The sequence below is a fragment of the Drosophila arizonae genome, chromosome 3, assembly GCF_054131065.1.
Source record: "Drosophila arizonae isolate 15081-1271.41 chromosome 3, UAZ_ARI_1.0, whole genome shotgun sequence".
Taxonomy (NCBI): domain Eukaryota; kingdom Metazoa; phylum Arthropoda; class Insecta; order Diptera; family Drosophilidae; genus Drosophila; species Drosophila arizonae.
Window position 1 is genome coordinate 13794288 of NC_142923.1, and position 19342 is coordinate 13813629.

The window sequence follows — 19342 nt, forward strand, 5'->3', positions numbered from 1 at the left end:
CGTCGCCAGTCGCCGGTTGTACTTGAACTCGTAGAAGGCCGACGGCGCGAACGCGTGGCGAACTATCTGCGAGTATCTCACAGATACGCATATTGTATCTCAAGCTGTGAGGCAGGCATACGTTCCACAAGTGTTGACTGCAGTGCCAGCATAGTCAACGGGGAGGCAGCGAAGTGAAGTGCAGACGGTAGCAGCAGCGAGTTACATTTTCAACTATAATATATTTAGTAGCTGCATTGGACGCAGTTCCAGGAAAAATCGTTCAATATATCAATATTTTTCTAAGATGACCGAGACATTCTATATTTTTTATTTGCAAAAATTGATAATATTTATATGATATAACATATTTAATATAAAAGAAATACCTTTTTGACAAAAGTTCTTCGATTAAAACTGCCGAATTTTCCTCTCATCTCTTGATTGGCATTTAATTTCCTGCTCGAAAACAAAAAGCTTTCAATCATATTTGATATTTGTTTACTTTGAACAATTTTGTTCTATGAAATATTGAATTTTCTGCATTCGACAAATCGTTTCAAATGTTTGTTTGATTGGTTTTAAGTTTTTCTTCATATTTTATTTGCTGAGAAATATAAAAATGCGTATTAATATCATACTTAAATTACGTTTTATTGTCAAAAGCAGAAATGATCTCTATATGATATGAAAAACTTGAATGGCTAGACAGAAAAGCCATTTAATAAAAATAAATATAATTTAATATAATTATAATTTAAATTTAAATTTATTAAAATCAACTTTGGCTATCTATCAAGCTGGTCTATCTGTTATATATGTACTCTGTACTACAATCCCGTACATGTTACACAACCGACTTGACACTCAAGTTTACAGTTTGGGAGCCACTGTCTTTATATAGTTTTACAGCCATCCACTTACCTTGTCACTTAGTAAGAGTATTTATAGAAGGCAAACGCCTGCAGGTTCATACTGTTCGCTTATTTAACATGACATAAGCTTTATTTAGCCAGCAGCGCTGCAGTTGCCACATGCCACATGCCACACGCTGCATGCCGCAAGTCGCATGCCGTATGCCGTATGCATTAATGTTGCAGTCAGCAGTAATCAAACTCATTTGGAAGACATTAAAACAGCCGCTAGTTGCAATCAGTCAAACGCAATTAAGATAAAAGGATTGAAAACGTGTGAAGGAGAAAGAGAGAGAGAGTGCAGTGAGGGAGAGCGGGAGAAAGAGAGAGAGAAAGAGATACAGCGAGAGTAAAGTAGATATATATATATATAAAGATATAATGCCAGAGGCAATTAGCATCCTCTCTCTGTCTCTGTTTCCGTCTCTTTTTCCCTCTCTATCTGTGTGTGTGTGTGTCCACAATGCAGCGCACATTTGGCTCATTATGCTGTTTAACCCGTTCCGTAAAGAATTAACCCCTCAGTCAGCTCGCTCGCTGTCGCCGCTGATGCTCATTAATTATTAAAGAACGACGCCAACGCGGCTGCAATATGAAAAAAGTTGCGCATACGCAGCGTAGGCCAAACTATGTTGCCCTTGTTGTTGTAGCTGTTATACATTTGTTGTTGTTTGAAGTAATGCTTGTTGCCGATGTTGTTGTCGTTGTTGTCTGTTGTCGTTGTTGTCTGTTTTTGTTGTTGTCTGTTGAACACATACGCCAACACACACACAACGATCTATCATTATAATGAAGCGTCAAATCTAATACGGGAATTTTCTAACTGCCTTCATTGCCATGTGGTTCTGCAGCTGTGGCTAAAAGAATCAGGAACTAAGGCAACGCCGAAGGGGTGGGGACTGGAGGGGGGAGGGCGCTGGCGGTTAATGTGGGCGTGTGAGTGCGTGCGTGTATGAGTGTATCCGAGACTCGCCCTGTTAACGTTCTTATGCCCTGATAACGTTGACAAACTAGATAAAAGCGCGATAAAAAAATGAAAACAAAATTTACACAGAGATACAACAAACTCACAGCAGAAACAAAAAAATAAAAGAAAACAAAACTGAACTAAACTCAACTCAACTCAATGTTATAAATAAAACAAAGATGCGAGTCGAATTGCGCTGCTTCTGCTTCTGTTCTGCTGCTGCTGCTGTTGCTGCGGCTGCAAAAATAATGCTTGAATATTCCACGGATAGCCAAATAAGCTCTCTGTGGGGTTGGGTGAATGGAATTTGCTATGAATATGAATGAGCTGACAGCAAACGGCAATTTTAATACCCTGTATGCATAAAAACGTGTTTGCCGGGAGTCATAAGGCAGTTAAAGACATTCTCAAGCATGTTTTTTTTTATGCTCAAACTGATATGAGATAAAGTATAAGCTAAGTATAGGAAATTTGTCAAGAGCGTTACATCAGCCAAAGAGGCTTTGGCAAGTTGCGATTAGGGCATAAACAAAGCCATATCCAAGATAAGATGACTTACGCTTGTCGAGTGAATAGGACAAACGAATGTTAAATGAGCTGAAAAGCAAATAAATTTGTATTTCTTTTGTGAGCAGCAGGATCTGCAATTGCTCAGCTATTCAATTGCTAATGGAAGGAGTTTTGAGTGGCCAGAGGGGAAAAATATATAAAATGATTTTTCTTTATTTTACGCACATATTTCATATGCTATTCAAACATTTCTGGAGCATAAACCGTTTGGCAAACACGAAAATATTTTATTAAAATCGAAAATAAATAAAGCTGTCCATTTGTGATAAGTATTTAAATATAATATTTTTACTTGACGAGAAATTGAATCAAAATCAATTGCATAAAAATATTTTGCAACAATAAAATTGAGAAAAAACAGCAGCAGAGCAGCTTATAGAAATTCGATCTTATCAATGCTAATTGAATGTGAATACAACAAAAGATAATTGAGTTGTTCAGTAATTTGTTTAATAAGTCAAATTAACCGTATAAACCACAATAAAAAAAGTCGCGTCGATTTTCTATGTTGATGAAATAATACTTAGGGCTTTCAAACTACAGCCGTAAACCCAAGCCTATGGTATAGAATATAAGTAATATAATATAAAAATATAATAATTAATAAGAAAAATATATAGCATATAATAAATTATAATTTTGATTGATTTGTAGGGAATTTTAAATGAATATATACTTATTAATAATTTGTATCAAAATATAGGTCAATGTAATATTATATAAATTAAGTGTAAAAGAAAAAAATTGAACCAGTTTACATTTTTATTTTATTTATTTAGTTGAACTATATGGATATTTTATATTCACATAAAATAGCGATACACATTAAATTAATTTTTGTGAATGAAAATACATACTCTGAAATTTGTTTTTGAATGCACTTAAACCTAGGGTATTCTTAGAGTCGAATACGCGTCAATTTGAACGTATTTAATTGTTGCTATTGTGATAGCTGGCGTTAACGTGCGATAAGCTTAGCCACTACTGTGTCTCTGTCTTTGTGTTTGTGGTTGTGCTGTTGCATTTGTATGTGTCTGTGTCTGTGTGAGCACCTAATTAACTATTATTATTTTACATTATTTCTGGCATTTTGAACTAATGCTGCGCTCAATTTATAAAACCATCATTAGGTAAACAAAAATAATGAATATTATGATTGAAGTTGCCATTAAAGAGAGTGGCAGCTGTATATCTTAAATGAGCGAGCACGCCTCATGCCACATGCAACACATTACGCATACGCAGTGTGGCGTGCAGCGTGTGGCATATGTGGTTGCATTTTAATGCAAATCCAAACTAAACACACATACAGCGTGAGCTGTTTGCTTTACTCTGTGTGTGTGTGTGTGTGTTTGTTTGTTTAAATAATGCTGCTTATTTCGTTGTTTTTTTTTTTTTTGGTGCTAATGCAACGCTCATTTAGGACACGCAGCTGACCACCTACTGCTGCCCCACAGCCTTTGTGTTCGGCACGCGTAATTAGCCTTAATGAAAAGCTGTCCGAGATTTATGGCCGCACAGTTTTGCCCCGTTTTGTTTATGGAGATTTTCACTCTCGCGGCTTTTCCTCTTGGCGTATCGCGTGTCACGCGTCGGTTGAGGCTCAAATTGGAAACGCTTGACTCTTGATCTTTGCCAAAATGTCAAAATTTGTTTAACGCGTCTACGTTTAGACTGTGGAAAATGAAAATTAAAATTTAAGCCATCGCATTAAATGTGTCATCTAATAAGGCCCGTGGCGCTGCTTGTGGTTTGTACTCGATTAACCAAATAATGAACTGGGAAATATTTTCGACAGCTTTGCGGAATTATAATTGACATATTTAAAGGCGAAAGTGTGAAATATTTCATGTAATCTATACGTTTAGCTGTTAATTATCATTACATTATTATGCAATACAAATGTGGTTGAAATAGGAGATATATAGATAATTTATGTAAATTAGAATTATCATTTTAGAATTTTTAGATGAATCAATAATAAAATACTCTTAATGGAATTGGGCTTACATCTATTGTCTGTTCTCATTTACTATTTTTTTTTTAAGCTGTTTCTATTTTTCTTGACATTTTGATTTGTCTGTTTATTTGCCATTCTGTATATTTGTTATTTGTATTATAGATTGATATTGTTTTTAATGTTTGCCTATGTCTGGTAAATATATAATTGTGCATAACACTCTTACTTTCTATGGTTAATCATCAAATGTTTCTCAGCAGAGATTTGAAGACATCAATTTAACAGCCCGCTCCTCAGGCATATTTAAGCCGATTAATCAAATATCACAACTATGCAAAAAGGGGAGCCCCATTCTGGGTTCTGGCCTAACCTTTTGCTCATCTATCATTTCTAGTTATCTTCAACAATCAAATATAATTCATATCTATATTAATCAATCAAATGGCACTTAACTATTTGCGTATGCTCAATCGTGAATACTAAAAATATTGTTTAAGATTGATGTGATATTTCGATATTTGCGAGCAACTAAATGAATACATGAAGATTATAATGATTTATATAAATAGAATGTGTTTATGTTTAAGAGATGAATATCTATAGATGGAAATCTTTATTTATAAATAACTTAAATATTTTTATGCACATTTATATCGACATAAACTGAACTCCCTGTGGCTTAATCGAATCAGAAAATCACTTTCATCGAATAAATATTGATGATCAAATTTTAGATTAATTTATTTAGTTTTCGAAATTTCATTTAACTTGAATCAGTTTATCTGAATATATATTCAATCTACATTTCTCTTAACTGGTCACGAATTCGTAGTTAGTGAATCGAATTTATTTCTTCCATTTTCAATTTCCTATTCACAATTTCGTTTTCTTTTGCGCTTCCTGTTTAAGTTTTTCTACTTAATAACCTCATTTATGCCCGTTTCCAATTGAACTATTTTCTATTAGTGTTATTGTCTTTAATAATACTATCTCGAGTTTCCAATCGATACGTGCCGAATGGTCTATTTGTATTGTTGTTGTGCTGCTTGACTGCTCCGAAAACTATGCTAAACTTTTCGCACTTGCCGCCCGAACCCTAAAAGCCTTTATAAATAGAAAATTTTTGCAACAATGAAAACAGATAAAAGGAAACGCAGGCGGGGAGGGGAGAATGTGGGGAGGACAGCCGTGGGTTGGGGCTAATATGGTTTGTGAAAACTCGCGTGCAAAAAACCATCAATTGTTTTGTCAATATTTTCACAATTTACCTGCTTATATATCGACAGGTATTATCTGGTGGCAGTCGAGCTGAACTTAGTAGAATGGGCTGGAGTTGGGTCAGTAAACTCAGAGGGGGAAGAAATTAAGTGTGGTGCGAGCTGGCTTCGCAGTGGGTGGATGAAATTAAAAATGCAAACCACCCAAGCACCCTGAAAGCGAAGTGAAACAAAAGTTTTCCAATTGAAGACGCCAAGTAGGGGGGCGTAGCGACAGCGGTGGGCGGGCGACAAGTGGTGCTGTGAGGCTCGACTTGACGTTGATGGAGGTTCCTCAAAATGGGTACAAGCGCAAACTTTGTGCTGGAGGTGCCCGAGGGCCCCTTGTTTTTTTTTTTTTTTTTTTTTTTTGGGTGTCATTGAACCTAATGTTGTTTTGCTTTTTATTTATTTTTATTTTTTTCCAATGTGGACAGAAGGACATCGTGATGCCATAGGAGGGAAAAAACACAGAGGGGTGAGGGAGAATGTTTTATATATATCTATATATATACATATATTTTTTTTTATTTATTTGTGTACTTTATGCCACCGATATCGCCAGAGAGCAGGCAGGCTTGACTGGTGTTTGGATTGTTGACACAATGCGCTGGGCGGGTTCGGCTCATTTGTAGGCTGATGAATTTGTTGTGCGTGTGAAGTGCGGGCAAAGAGCGTCCAGGCAATAACAGCAACAACTCGAGCCAGGGAATTTGCATGATTGCCGCGCTGCTGCGCTGTTGAAATATTCAAGGCAGCGACTCGAACAACAAAGTAGGCAAAAGCTGCCCGCAAATTACTCAACACTTTTGCATTTTAATAAACCCGAAAAGCGCTGCCGAATCCTTTTTTTTCTGTTGCCTGTGGGCGTGGCGCACAGCCAGCCTCTCTGTCGTCCGTGTCGGAATGTGTGCGTTGGCTTAAATATTTGATTTCGCAGCGCTTGTTTGAGTTGTTATGCTTAAGGTCAAAGGTAATTGCAGACTCGAGTGTTGCTACTGCTGCTGCTGCTGCCAATCAGTCTGTCTCGCTCTGGCAAGAACATGCACAGCGCTTGTCAAACTGTACAGCTGCCTCAAATGTTATATATAATAGCCAAACAGCAACACACATACAAAAATGGATTTTGACATACAAGTGAATATAATTCGGTTTCGCCTGAAAGCCTCACTAACAATAAATACATGAGAGCAACAACAATGACAAGCTAAAGCAATTAGTTTAATGTAATTCTCGCTCTTTCACTCACACATAAACACACACACACACTTGCTCTCTTTTTGTCTCCGTCTCTGTCTCACTCGTTTTCTCTCTCTCGCTTGGACACTTTAGCGCTTTGGGCGCTCAATGCGAGATGAAGCGCCAGCGAAAGTTGTATGTACCACAAATGAAATTATAGTCATACATACACACACACACATACGCATATACGCACACACACACACACACACACACACAGTGGCAGGCCACAGGCTGTCGCTGCAATTTGCGCGTCGACAAAAACGTTTGCTCCTAAAAGCATGCCACACAATTTTCCTCGACTCCCAATATTGCCGCCCTCATGCTGTTGCTGTTGCTGTTGTTGTTGCTGCTCATCGCTTATCTTTTGAAGCTCACCTGCCTCACTTTTAAGCATTTTAACTTGGCTGGCAGAGGCGAAGTCGCCGTCGTCGTTGTCGGCATCGGCAACGCTGTCATGCACATTAACCAAATAGCTGGCGCCTTGATTTGATTATCATGTTTTTTCGCCAGCACTGAGCTCCAAGCTCCAAGATTGCCGTTTGACAAGCAACTTTATCGACAACAACAACAACAACAGCAGCAGCAGCAGCAACTGATTCGCGGCATCTGCCGCAGGCTGCACAAGTTTGATTATGTCCCGGAAAGGATATTTATTTTACTTTTCCTTCTTTTTATATTTTTCTCTTTTTCTTTTTCTTTTTCTTTTTCCGCTAACCACATAACAATAAGCATATTCTTCATAATGTTCAGGCAGCGCATTATTGTTATGGCTAAAGAGTTGTATGTATATGTGACCATGGAGCACATGTGCATTTATAAATGTTACTTAACGATTTGAGGTATCTTTTATGGGCTTGTATAATGTGAGCGGAGAGAAAAATTCAACACTTCTGTGGGATTTTATTGCATTAAAATGACCATGGAGGATAATAATTTGGGAGATTACAAATGTCTTGAGCTTGAATGGACCGCGTAAAAGCGGCAAGCTTAAGAGCTAAACAGCGTTCCTTTAGGTAATATCGAGAAGCAATGACCTTGAATATTAAAGCATATTTTCATTGACTTGAAAGGAAAGACGTTTAGACAACCATAATTATTTATAAATTAAAAATTTATATTTTTATTTGAAATATTAAAACACCAAAAATTATTATTATTATTTATTTGATTTTATTTAAAAAGAATAAATCAGCAGATCAAATATATTTAATTAATTTATTTTTTTTATTTTTTATTTATCTCTTATTTATTTTAAATATTATATTAAATTATCATTATTTTTTATTTTATTTTATCATATAATTTATTATTTTTTACTATTTAAAAAATTAAAAATAAAGTAAGAGAACTAAGCTTCATCTGATCAAAATAATTATGCAGGCACACTTGATAGGGAGGTGAAGAGCGAGCCCAGTCCGCATGTTAAAAGAGGCAATTTACAGCTAGCAAGCGCTTGACCCCAAATTAGACCATGGAGCATAATCAAACGGCTGTTTGTCTGAAGAGGTTTCATGTCTAAAATATATTGTCCGACAAAACACAAGTCTAATTTTATTCTCTTTACTTTTATCCATGCACATCTGTGCAATATAAAGTAACCATGGAGAGAGCTTGCTTAGTGTGATGCGTTATGGCTCATAAACTGAGAGTGGATATTTTTACTATCTCTACAAAGAGTATTCAGAAATTTGCTAGTTTCATTCCTTGCACTTTACAGTCGGCAAACATATTTATTTTATTTTTTTCGACTGGGGCTTCTTTTGATTTATGGCGCTGCCCCGAGAGCGTTTGTCAGGAGCGAGCGAGCGAGAGAACCGCCATTTTGTTCTGTTCTGTGTCGCATGCATGATTCATGCGACTTTCGCTTTGGTCCTGTTATTATTATAGATGTTGTTGTTTTTGTTATTGTTGTTGTTGTTGGTTCACTAGGAGTGGAAGTCACTTCAAATCTGTATGTTGCTGCTGTGATTCCCAGCCACGCCCCCTGCCGCCCCGCCTTGACAACAGGGACTCGGGCGTGGGTATATCTGCAAATTGCCTGCAATAAATTTTTGCCCGTTTGCCATAAAACACTTAAAACGATTTGTGCGAATAAAAAAAAATATAAGAAACGGAAAACTGAAGTGAAAATAGAGCTAAAGGAGCTGGTTGCAAAAACAAAAAACTGAAACGACTGGCAATTTTCATTCGATTTTCCCTTCGCGCTTATGTAAGCCATAACAATTTTCAAATCATTTCCACGCGCTTCGCATGCAAAACAAAATGTTTAATTACTTCCGCAGCGAGCAGAAATTTGTCCTGGCGTACAAAGCTCAATTTGTGAATGTTCCGTTTGCGAACAATACGGTAAATGTTCAGAAGTGGAAAATGGAAAATGGAAGGAAAACTGCCAAAAATAAATGCACACAAATTCAATTTATTTGTGCCATAGTACGCACAAACAACAATAACAAACACTCACACACACCCATGGTCAAGTTGTTTGGCTTGTGGAGTGAGTAAAAGTTTGCTAACGTTCTCATTTTGTGTCTTTGGCTAAAATTGGTTATGGCATGGCCAAAAGAAATTATATATGAATTAGTTGGAAAGTCACGTATGTGTGTGTGCACACAGAGTGGGCGTGTGTGAGTATGTGCGAGCGTCCCTTATTATCTCTTACCTACTCTATCAGCCGTTATCTGCTTCTCTTTCTCTGGCCTCTTCGGCTGGCCTGTCGTAAGCGGATTAAGTGTTTTCGAGAGCAAAACTTAAAGCATTCGCCATGAATGATTCACGAGCGAGCATCGCATACCGAATGAATGAATTTACTAAACATTTATCGGCTGCTGTCATCGGTGCACAGTTCCGTTACGTTTTGGGAGCTCGGCTTCCACCGGATGTCTATTTAAAGTTCAAGCACAATACAGCTTTAGCTTGTGGGGATCAAAAGTCTGCTAATTGAAAGCTGAAAAATGAAGACTGTGAACAGACAACGTTTGTGCGCAAAAATTAGCAAGAGCACAATTTCGATTAAATGAAATGCGAAAAAGCAAAATGAGAAACCGAAGAAAAGAAAAAGAAAAAAACAACAAACCTACACAATGCGCCAAGGCAGCCCGAAAATAGGCTAACAAAGCGGAAATGCCAAAAATCTGTGCAGAGGCAGCAGCAACAGAAGCAGCCACAGCAGCTGACCCTAACGAGCTGGCTATTCAGCCAGACAGAGAATGGAATGAATTGATTTGAATATAGCCAAAGCTGAACTATTTTTACAAATTCTGGAATATATTTAGAGCAGCAGCAGCAGGAGGCAAGCTTGAAATATGAAACAAGAAAAGAACATATATTACCATAAATCTTGCCCAAATTTGATATATGCGAAAGGGAGAGAAAAGGCGAAGAAAATAAGCTGAAAGCTTGCCACTACACAAAATCTCATTTTCAGTTTTAGACAAACTTTTTCTTTTTTGTCTTCGAAAAATATTCAAATGAATGTGACAGAGACAATATGAGATGCAAATGAAATATAATGGAATGATTTGATTAAAAGCAAAGCGTATTAGAGAAACAAAAAAGACGCAAAGAAGCAAAAGAAACTCTTTTGACTACTTAAAGCCACAAGCAGATTTGCTTCTAATTTTGCAAGTTATGCAACAATTATAAGCAAAAGAAAATTGTATAATTATTAAACTCATGCAAACTTTGTAAAAAAGTTTATTAATTGAGAGCATTAAAATAAAAAATAAAAAATAAAAACTGAAAATCCAATCAAATATTATATGTAGTAAGCCAAAGTGCCTTACAAAAGGAGTAAGAAAAAGCTCTCCCTTGAACCTACTTACATTTTAATCTAAACTAAACAGGTTAATCTCCTTAATTAGATTTTTAGCTATTTAGAACACATTGCCGCACAATGGAGCAGGGCTGTGGTCAGGGCTGCTGATAGGCAATCTCTGTTCAAGTGCATTAAATAGAACAAATATATATATATATATATATATATATATATATATGTACAACTGCAGCTACTTGGCTATTTGATAGCACCACGCTAAACGTTTGTTTGTTTCCACCTCTTTTGCAGTCGGACATTGGCGGAATTTCAATCGAGCTGCAAACAGTGAAGCGGACAGAATGCAGCTGCTGCAGGTGCAACGGGCCGAAGTTGCAGCGGCGGTCTAATTGAAGCCAGCCGGACCAGAAGCAGGACACGCTCAAATGGCGTCATTTGTATGCGAAGCCACAACAATTGAGAGAACCACAAAAGTTGCTAACGAAACACACTTAACAAAAGAAATGCAGCGCAGCAGCTAAAGCCAACCAAAAAAAAAAAAAAAAAAAAAAAAAAAAAACAACAAAAATTAAATTGAAAATAAGCTAAACCAAATCAACGTTAAGGCAACCAGAGACAACAACAGGAAACAAGCAAACCAAAAGGGCCAACAGAATGATGAGCGCAGGCGGCACCTACATATCGACGGCCAGCGTGGAGGTGCCCAAGGCTCTGCAGGATGGCGAGAAGTTCATTAAGTGGGACGACGTAAGTAGTGCAATAGAGTTCATTTCGTTTATTGAATTATCAGAAATGCTTAGAAGTCGTTAATGTGATCCTGGATCCAGTCCCTGTAGGAGGCAACGTCGGTGTAGACCGATGGATACTTGGTGCTGGCACAAGGTGTGTAGCCCCAGGAGACGGTGCCAACCAGTTGGTATGAGCCGTCGGGACGCCTGTTTACCAATGGGCCGCCGCTGTCGCCGCTGCAGGCGCCGTCGGTGGTGCCAGCCTTGAAGGTGCAGACATTGGTCTCGGCCAGTTTGTTGCCCTTAGGCAGGTTATCCAAGCACTTCTTGTAATCAATGATTTCCACATCCAGTTTCTGCAGCTTGTCGGGCAACGAGCCAGAGTTGTCGCGACCCCAGCCGTAGAGGACACCATTGCCGGTCGTGGCGTACTGCTTGGAGGCCACAGCGATGGTAGCGACAGGCGCGTTGCGGGCCAAGCTATTGATATCGAATGGCTTATCGAGGAAGATCAGACCAATGTCGTAGGGGCCAACGCCGCCGTCGTATTTCTCGTGGATGGTCTGACGGGCGCTGCTGCCCTGGCGCACCTGAGTCTCGGACTTGTCCGAGCGGCTGTGAGCTCCGGCAACCACCTGGAAGTTGGCGTAGGTCAAGCAATGGGCGGCGGTCAGGACGATGTCATTCCTGATCAGCGAGCCGGCGCAGTAGTGGGCGTTCTTGGTCGTCTGTAGGGAGACAATGAAGGGTGCCTCTCCAACTTGGGCCTCGTTACCATTGATGATGCGGCCCTCAGGGAAGCCAGGCAGACCAATTATATTGGCGTTGGCCGAGGCCACGACCAGTGCAATAAGAGTCACAAATAGTTTCATGTTAACAGCTGTTGACTTCGCAGTTTACTGTTTGATATTAGTAGCCGGAGCATGCGCTTTTATAGCCCCCGGTACCCAGCCAGTGGCGCCTTATCAGTTAGTCGAGGCTTATCTCATATACATTTAGCTATCAATGGCAACTGGTCTTTATGGAAGTCGTTCAATTGACGCGCTGCAGATTTACGATCCTTTTTTTCATATTTATATTACCGCATTACGCAGTTGACCGTGTCCCGGTTAGGCCAAGTGCTACTTTGTATACTATAGACAGAATCGCCCACTTTAGATGAACATCAATGAAAACTTTGCTATCGATCGAATTATCGCAGACAAGTGGGTCGGCGGCCTGAGGTCTATGCGAAAATAAGTAATGCGCCAAGTGGGTCGTAAATCTCAAAATACGGTTCTCATTCTTAGTCACCATATATTTTTGGTAATCTCTATAAATGAAGCCAACGATACTTTATTAATGTTTTCTTTTTTTTTTTTTTTTTTTTTTTGCAAGAAAATGGGGATGATTAGGCGCATTTGGGAAGCACTGAGAACCATCGATGTGATTATCGATTATTGCATTACTGATTTGATATGATCATAACATTTCGGGAATAAAAACGTCTAAAAATGATAAAGATGATTTGTTTTGATGAATATAAGGACATACTAGTGTTTTCAGCGCTGCCAGATGGAGTTCCTTAAAAAGGATTGTGATCTATACTATAAAATTAGAGATAGATTAAGCAATATTTGCAAGTAATGCAATAGAGCTTTCATTTCGTTTATTGAATTATTAGAAATGCTTAGAAGTCGTTAATGTGCTGCTGGATCCAATTCCTGTAGGAGGCAACGTCGGTGTAGACCGATGGATACTTGGTGCTGGCACAAGGTGTGTAGCCCCAGGAGACGGTGCCAACCAGTTGGTATGAGCCGTCGGGACGCCTGTTTACCAATGGGCCGCCGCTGTCGCCGGTGCAGGAGCCGTCGGTGGTCCCGGCCTTGAAGGTGCACACATTGGTCTCGGCCAGTTTGTTACTTCTGGGCAAGTTAGCCAAACACTTCTTGTAGTCAATGATTTCCACATTCAGTTTCTGTAGCTTGTCGGGCTTCAAGCCAGAGTTGTCGCGACCCCAGCCGTAGAGGACACCATTGCCGGTCGTGGCGTATTGCTTGGAGGCCACAGCAATGGTGGCGACAGGTGCATTGCGGGTATTGATGTTGAATGGCTTATTGAGGAAGATCAGACCAATGTCATAGGGGCCAACGCTGCCGCCATATTTCTCGTGGATCGTCTGACGGGAGCTGCTGCCCTGGCGCACCTGAGCCACGGACTTGTTCGTGCGGCTGTGAGCGCCGGCAACCACCTGAAAATTGGTGTGGGTCATACAATGGGCGGCGGTCAGGACGACGTCATTCCTGATCAGCGAGCCGGCGCAGTAGTGGGCGTTCCAGGTCGTCTGCAGGGAAACAATGAAGGGTGCCTCTCCAACTTTGGCCTCGTTGCCATTGATGATGCGGCCTTCGGGGAAGCCGGGCACGCCAATTATATTGGCGTTGGCCGAGGCCACGACCAGTGCAATAAGAGCCACAAATAGTTTCATGTTAATTGTTCGCAGTTTACTGTTTGATACTGGTAACCGGAGTAGTTGCTTTTATAGCCTCCAGTACCCAGCCAAGGGCGCCAATGCAACTGGTCTATATGGAAGTCGTTCAATTGACGCGCTGCAGATTTACAATACTGTTTGTGTTCTTTTATATATTATTTATATTACTGGATTTACGCAGTTGATCGTGTCCCGGTTAGGCCAAATGCTACTTTTTATATAATAGGCAGATAGTCCAGGAATCGCCCACTTTAGATGAACATCAATCGAAACTTTGCTATCAATCGGATCATTACAGACAAGTGGGTCGGCGGCCTAAGGCCTATGGGAAAATAAATAATGTGCCAAGTCAATCATAAATCTCAAAATACGGTTTACATTCCTGTCCACCATATATCTTGGGTATCTCTTTGAACAAAGCAAACGATTTTTTTATTATATTGTTTTTTTTTTTTTTTTGTTTTTTTTTTTTTCAAGATCATGGGTCTGATTGGGCGCGTGTGTAAAGCATTGGAGCGTTTGTGAAGTTCACCATCGATGTGATCATCGATCATTGCAAACAATTGACAGGAAGTTACAAATTATCTATATAAATGATATGATATGATCATAGCATTTTCAAATTAAAATTATCTAAAAATGATAAAGATGATTTGTTATGATGTATAAATATATATATATATTTATATATAAATGTATATATGTCCTAATATTTTGAACGTTCCCAGATAGAGTTATTTATAACGGATTATGCTTTCTATACTAGATTGTATTTGATCTTATTATACTTTTTTATTTATTTATTTATTTTTTTTTTTTTTTTTTTTTTTTTTTTTTTTGCGAGGAATTTTTTTGGTTGGCTAGTGTAAAATAGTAATGTAGTTCTCATACAGCTACAGATTCCTTTCATTAGACAAGGTCTCAGGCTTGATTATTTATAAGGAGTAATTGATTGGAAAATTCATTGATGTTCAATATGTTGCCTTGAAAATTTGATGAAGGCCGACTGGAGTGGGAAGTACAATTTAAAGAATATCAGCATAGAACGATTAAAGGATAAGAGAGTGATAATTACGTTAGTTTTTTCTTTTTTTTTTTTTTGTTAACACTACAAATGTAAGTTGCCTTAAAGCAAGCGTCGGGTTTACCGCCATTATGAAACGCTTATCGTATTATTGTATTTTACAGATTTACAAATTTTGTTGTTGAGCTGATGCAATTAATATGTCGAGATTGATGAATATTGAACTCTAGAATTTAAATATAACAAGGGATCTCTCTCTCTCTCTCTCTCTCTCTCTCTCTCTCTCTCTCTCTCTCTGTTCTCTCAAATATTGGAATTTGTTCACCAAGGTGTTTCATTTTTGCTCATGCAAAAGGCTCACATCTTCATTATTATTTTTGGGTATGCGCTCGTTGATAAGCATTTAGTAAATGCAACGGTAGTGGGTAATGCCCGATTGCGCTGGCTAATATTGCCAGACTGCCAATTAAAGAAGCTTAGCCAGCTTATTGCCACATTTATAAATTGATTAACAATTTGGCGCTGCCAGATGGTTTTACAAATTCAAAATTAGCTCATTAAACTGATATTTGTTTCTTAACCTATCGATGCTATCAAATTAATACCAGCAAATTAATATAAATACAAGTTTTCCTTTCTGGCAGTGCAGTAAACTTGACTAAAGCGGTTCGTTAAATCAAGATCTTTTTATTTACTAAATTATGGTATCGAAGATATCATTTTCAATTTCTATAAATTACACATTGAAATTCCATTGAATATTATTCATCAATAATAATACTCTAATAAATTAACGACTAATAACAGTTTTGAGATAAGCAATTATCAAAATATTTCACATCAAATTCTCAAATCAATTCTAGATAACTGCTCAAATTTGTCCAACTCAGAATGATTTCACTTTTATTGAAACTACAATTCAGTTAAGTAGTAGGCGCTCTGGGTTTTGGTGATCCAGCCAATATAGGCGGAGACACGGGTGTAGACCGAGGGATAGTTGGCTGCGCCGCAGGGAATGTAGCCCCAAGAGACAACTCCAATAAGCTCAGAGGGAGCATCCTTGTGCTCGACGACCAGGGGGCCGCCGGAATCGCCATTGCAGGCAGATTTGCTCTGCTGCAGGGAATCGGAGCAAATGTTGGTTGAAACCAGCTTAGAATTCGACGGCATCAATGCCTTGCACTCATCGTAGTTGATAGTGTTGGTGGTGATGGTTTGCAGAGTCTTAGCTGCTGTCAATATATAGGACTTTGGCTGGCCCCAACCGTACAGATGGGTCTCGCCCTCGTGGATTTCCCCAGGGCTGGGCAACACAGCGGGGCTAACCCACTCGTTGAACTCGAAAGGTTCGCTAACGTGAAGGAGCGCGATATCAAAGGGGCCTACGGCCGCTTCGAAGTCTTCGTGAATGCGACCAAAGTCAACCAGGCGCTGCTGAGTTCGCTCATCTACTACGGCACGCGCATGCAGTCCGGCAATGGCACTCATGCCAACTGGATTGGAGATGCAGTGCGCTGCGGTGAGGATCCAGTTCTTGTTGACGATAGTTCCTCCGCAGCTGTGCGAATGATGAGTGAAGTTGTTGGAGAGTGAGACAATGAAGGGCGCCTGGTGTGGGGTAGCCTCGATGCCGTTGACTACGAATCCAGTGGCAAAGCTGGGAACAACCTTGACCAGGCTATCGGTCAGCTTGCCGGCCTGAGCACTGACCGCCAGAAAGGCGAGCAGCGTAACAGCGAGTACTTTCATTTTGGTCGATTACCTGAAAATGATCTAATTGTTGATGCGATGTAATCTTTTATAGGCACACGGAAAAAGAACCGTTAGATGAGGGACTATCGCTAGATTAGCAGATAGATTTATGGTGCTGGTTGCCCCTTGAGCGACAATCATATTTTCTGATTTCCATTTTTGTCAAATCCTCAAATTCAGGCTAATCAGCAGAATAAAAGATCTTCTATGGTCAAAATTTAATTGATAAGAAATCAATGTTGTGAAAGCCTGCCTGTTTTAGATTATGCCCACGAGCTGCGTTTCATATAATTATTTATATAAATATATATATTAATATTAAGACATTCAATCATCATAGTATGTTAGATATTTTATGTTAGACAGCGTCATTCAAAGAATTTATTGCTCAGAAGCTAAAAATTATTCGATTCACTTCGTCAGGAAATGAATATGTAAAATCAGAAATTTTTATGAGTTATAAATATTTCTAGCTGATTAGCTATAATTGAAGTTCAGCATAGTATATTTGCGCCTGAATGACCGTCGTTAAGAGAACTTTGAAGGGCAATAGAATCATTATAAGTATAAATCATGCAATTAGTACTTAGTACTAATAGGGAAACAAAAACTATTCCTACTTTAATATTGGTATATATGTTCTACCCACAGTAATTTCACCAGGGTTTGAAACTCTACAGAATTAAACACTACTCCACATAAAATTTGTCCTATACAAAAATTTAATTAAATCAATTTTACCGTATATGTTAAGTAAAAAACATAAATAGTACAATTTCCTCTAAGCATAGCCAAACTCTTGACTAAACCTTGATTTATTTTTAAACACATTTTCATATTCTCTCTTTCTTTAATTCAACTCGAATTTAACAATATTTCCGGATGACAGGTAATCTAGTGCAGACAGAGTACAAAGTAAACTTTAATTCATAAAAAGATTTACTAATCCAATCGAGCTAGCCCAATAATCTAGATCGTAAATAATTATCGATTATGGATAGATTATCAGATCACATGGTCTATTAAAATTGCATTATAAAGTTATATTGCTAAACCGACTCACTGACTAGAGTCAAGTGAGTTATTTATTGCATTTTATAAACAACAAATTAGTTAAGAACGTAGTAGGCATTCTGGATCTTGACGATCCAGTCGATGTAGGCGGAAACTCTGGTATAGACTGAGGGCTGGTTGGCCAAGCCGCAGGGGAAGTAGCCCCAGGAAACGACTCCAATCAGTTCAGAGGGAGCATTCTTCCGCTCGACGACCAGGGGGCCGCCGGAGTCGCCATTGCAGGCAGATTTGCTTTGCTGCAGGGAATCGGAGCAGACATTGGATGGAGCCAGGGGGGCATCCTCGGGCAACACAGCCTTGCACTCTTCGTAGTTCAGAATCTGTGTGGTAAGGGTCATCAGAGTCTTGGCACCCGAGAATATGTAGGATTTTGGCTGGCCCCAACCGTACAGGTGGGTCTCGCCCTCGTGGATTTCCTCGCGGCTGGGCAGGGCAGCTGGGCTGACCCACTCGTTGAACTCGAAGGGTTCGCTGACGTGCAGGACGGCGATGTCGAAGGGACCCACACCGCCAGTGTATTGCTCATGGACGCGACCAAAGTCAATTTGACGGTGCTGGGTGCGCTCATCGACCTCGGCGCGCTTGTGGAGACCGGCGATCACTCCCATGCCAACGGGGTTGGAGACGCAATGTGCAGCAGTGACGATCCATTCCTTGTTCACGATGGTTCCTCCGCAGATGTGCGCGTGCTTCTCGAATTTGCTGCTCAAGGAGATAATGTAGGGCGCGGCGTGGGGTTCAGCTTCAGTGCCGTTGATGACAAAGCCAGTGGGAAAACTGGGAACCAACTTGATCAAGTTGTCGGTCAGCTTGCCGGCCTGGGCGCTGGCAGCCACCAGGGCAAGAAGGGTAAAAGCGAGCACCTTCATTCTGTTTGAAGCAATGGACACTGAATGATGAAATCGTGAATATTCCTTGGCTTTATATAGGTGATATTGCTTTTAATGGCAATCTTATCTGGCGATTAGAGAATGGATTTATGAAAACGATTTCACTTTCTGCTAATAATAAGTTTTTATGGTCAAATAAGCCAAAAATTACGCTAATTCAATGCGGCCTGATAAGGAATGTGTTAAGCCCAACCAAAGCCAAAGCTGCTATACGTTTTACATTTACAGCTTTGATAATTGCCATATTTTTAGCTTGCGTAATGTGTTCTATACAAGGCGTTGACAAGCCACGCGTGCCAGGTGGATTCGCCTCACCTCCCCGTACAAAAGGGCGCTAAAAATATATGGATACATACGTGTAACATGTATATGGGATATTGGTATGGGATGGGGTTGCAAGTCTATAAAGGGATGCGCGTCCTTGGCGGGCATACATAAAAGAGTGGACAATGTCCAAGCTGCAATGCCTGCGGCAGATGGCGGCCATTTTACGGGCTTAGCCAATTAAAAGAAAATTTTACGCCGCTGCGGGCTTTGGACTTTGTGTAACCGCACACACACACACACACACACAACGTACGCACCGAATTGTGTACACATTAAAACAACAAGAGGGGAAAACATGGAGCATGTGGCATATATGCCACTTTTAAGTCCAGTTAAACAATGATAATAAAACTCAGGCCAGACACAGAGAATCCTCTAATTAGCGTCTGGCTCGAATGCGGCCATTGTGTAATTATA

The 19342-nt window shown here is 39.6% G+C and overlaps 5 protein-coding genes and 1 pseudogene across 13 annotated transcripts in view; 2 read left to right on the forward strand and 4 right to left on the reverse strand.

Annotated features, from left to right (window-relative positions):
* RapGAP1 (Rap GTPase activating protein 1) overlaps nucleotides 1-11233 on the forward strand; it is a 138261-nt gene extending 127028 nt beyond the window's left edge. For all 7 annotated transcript variants that reach the window (XM_089464256.1, XM_089464253.1, XM_089464255.1 and 4 more), the window contains one exon: nucleotides 10952-11233. The gene's annotated coding sequence lies outside the window, so the exon portion shown is untranslated. The remainder of the gene's footprint in view (nucleotides 1-10951) is intronic.
* A 39-nt stretch (nucleotides 11234-11272) lies between these two features.
* Plc21C (Phospholipase C at 21C) overlaps nucleotides 11273-19342 on the forward strand; it is a 52892-nt gene continuing 44822 nt past the window's right edge. For all 3 annotated transcript variants that reach the window (XM_018001945.2, XM_018001947.2, XM_018001946.2), the window contains exon 1: nucleotides 11273-11407. In XM_018001945.2, the coding sequence (XP_017857434.1) occupies nucleotides 11315-11407 (93 nt within the window). In that variant the 5' untranslated portion in view covers nucleotides 11273-11314. The remainder of the gene's footprint in view (nucleotides 11408-19342) is intronic.
* On the reverse strand, nucleotides 11413-12305 carry LOC108609422 (lectizyme-like). Its single transcript, XM_018001144.2, has one exon. It carries the CDS (start codon nucleotides 12258-12260, stop codon nucleotides 11457-11459), a length of 804 nt encoding a protein of 267 aa, XP_017856633.2. The 5' UTR covers nucleotides 12261-12305; the 3' UTR covers nucleotides 11413-11456.
* Nucleotides 12983-14006, reverse strand: LOC149269702 (lectizyme pseudogene; annotated as a pseudogene).
* On the reverse strand, nucleotides 14935-16717 carry LOC149269703 (lectizyme-like). The gene has a single exon (XM_089464265.1). It carries the CDS (start codon nucleotides 16629-16631, stop codon nucleotides 15795-15797), a length of 837 nt encoding a protein of 278 aa, XP_089320391.1. The 5' UTR covers nucleotides 16632-16717; the 3' UTR covers nucleotides 14935-15794.
* On the reverse strand, nucleotides 17676-18616 carry LOC108610118 (lectizyme). The gene has a single exon (XM_018001978.2). It carries the CDS (start codon nucleotides 18575-18577, stop codon nucleotides 17744-17746), a length of 834 nt encoding a protein of 277 aa, XP_017857467.1. The 5' UTR covers nucleotides 18578-18616; the 3' UTR covers nucleotides 17676-17743.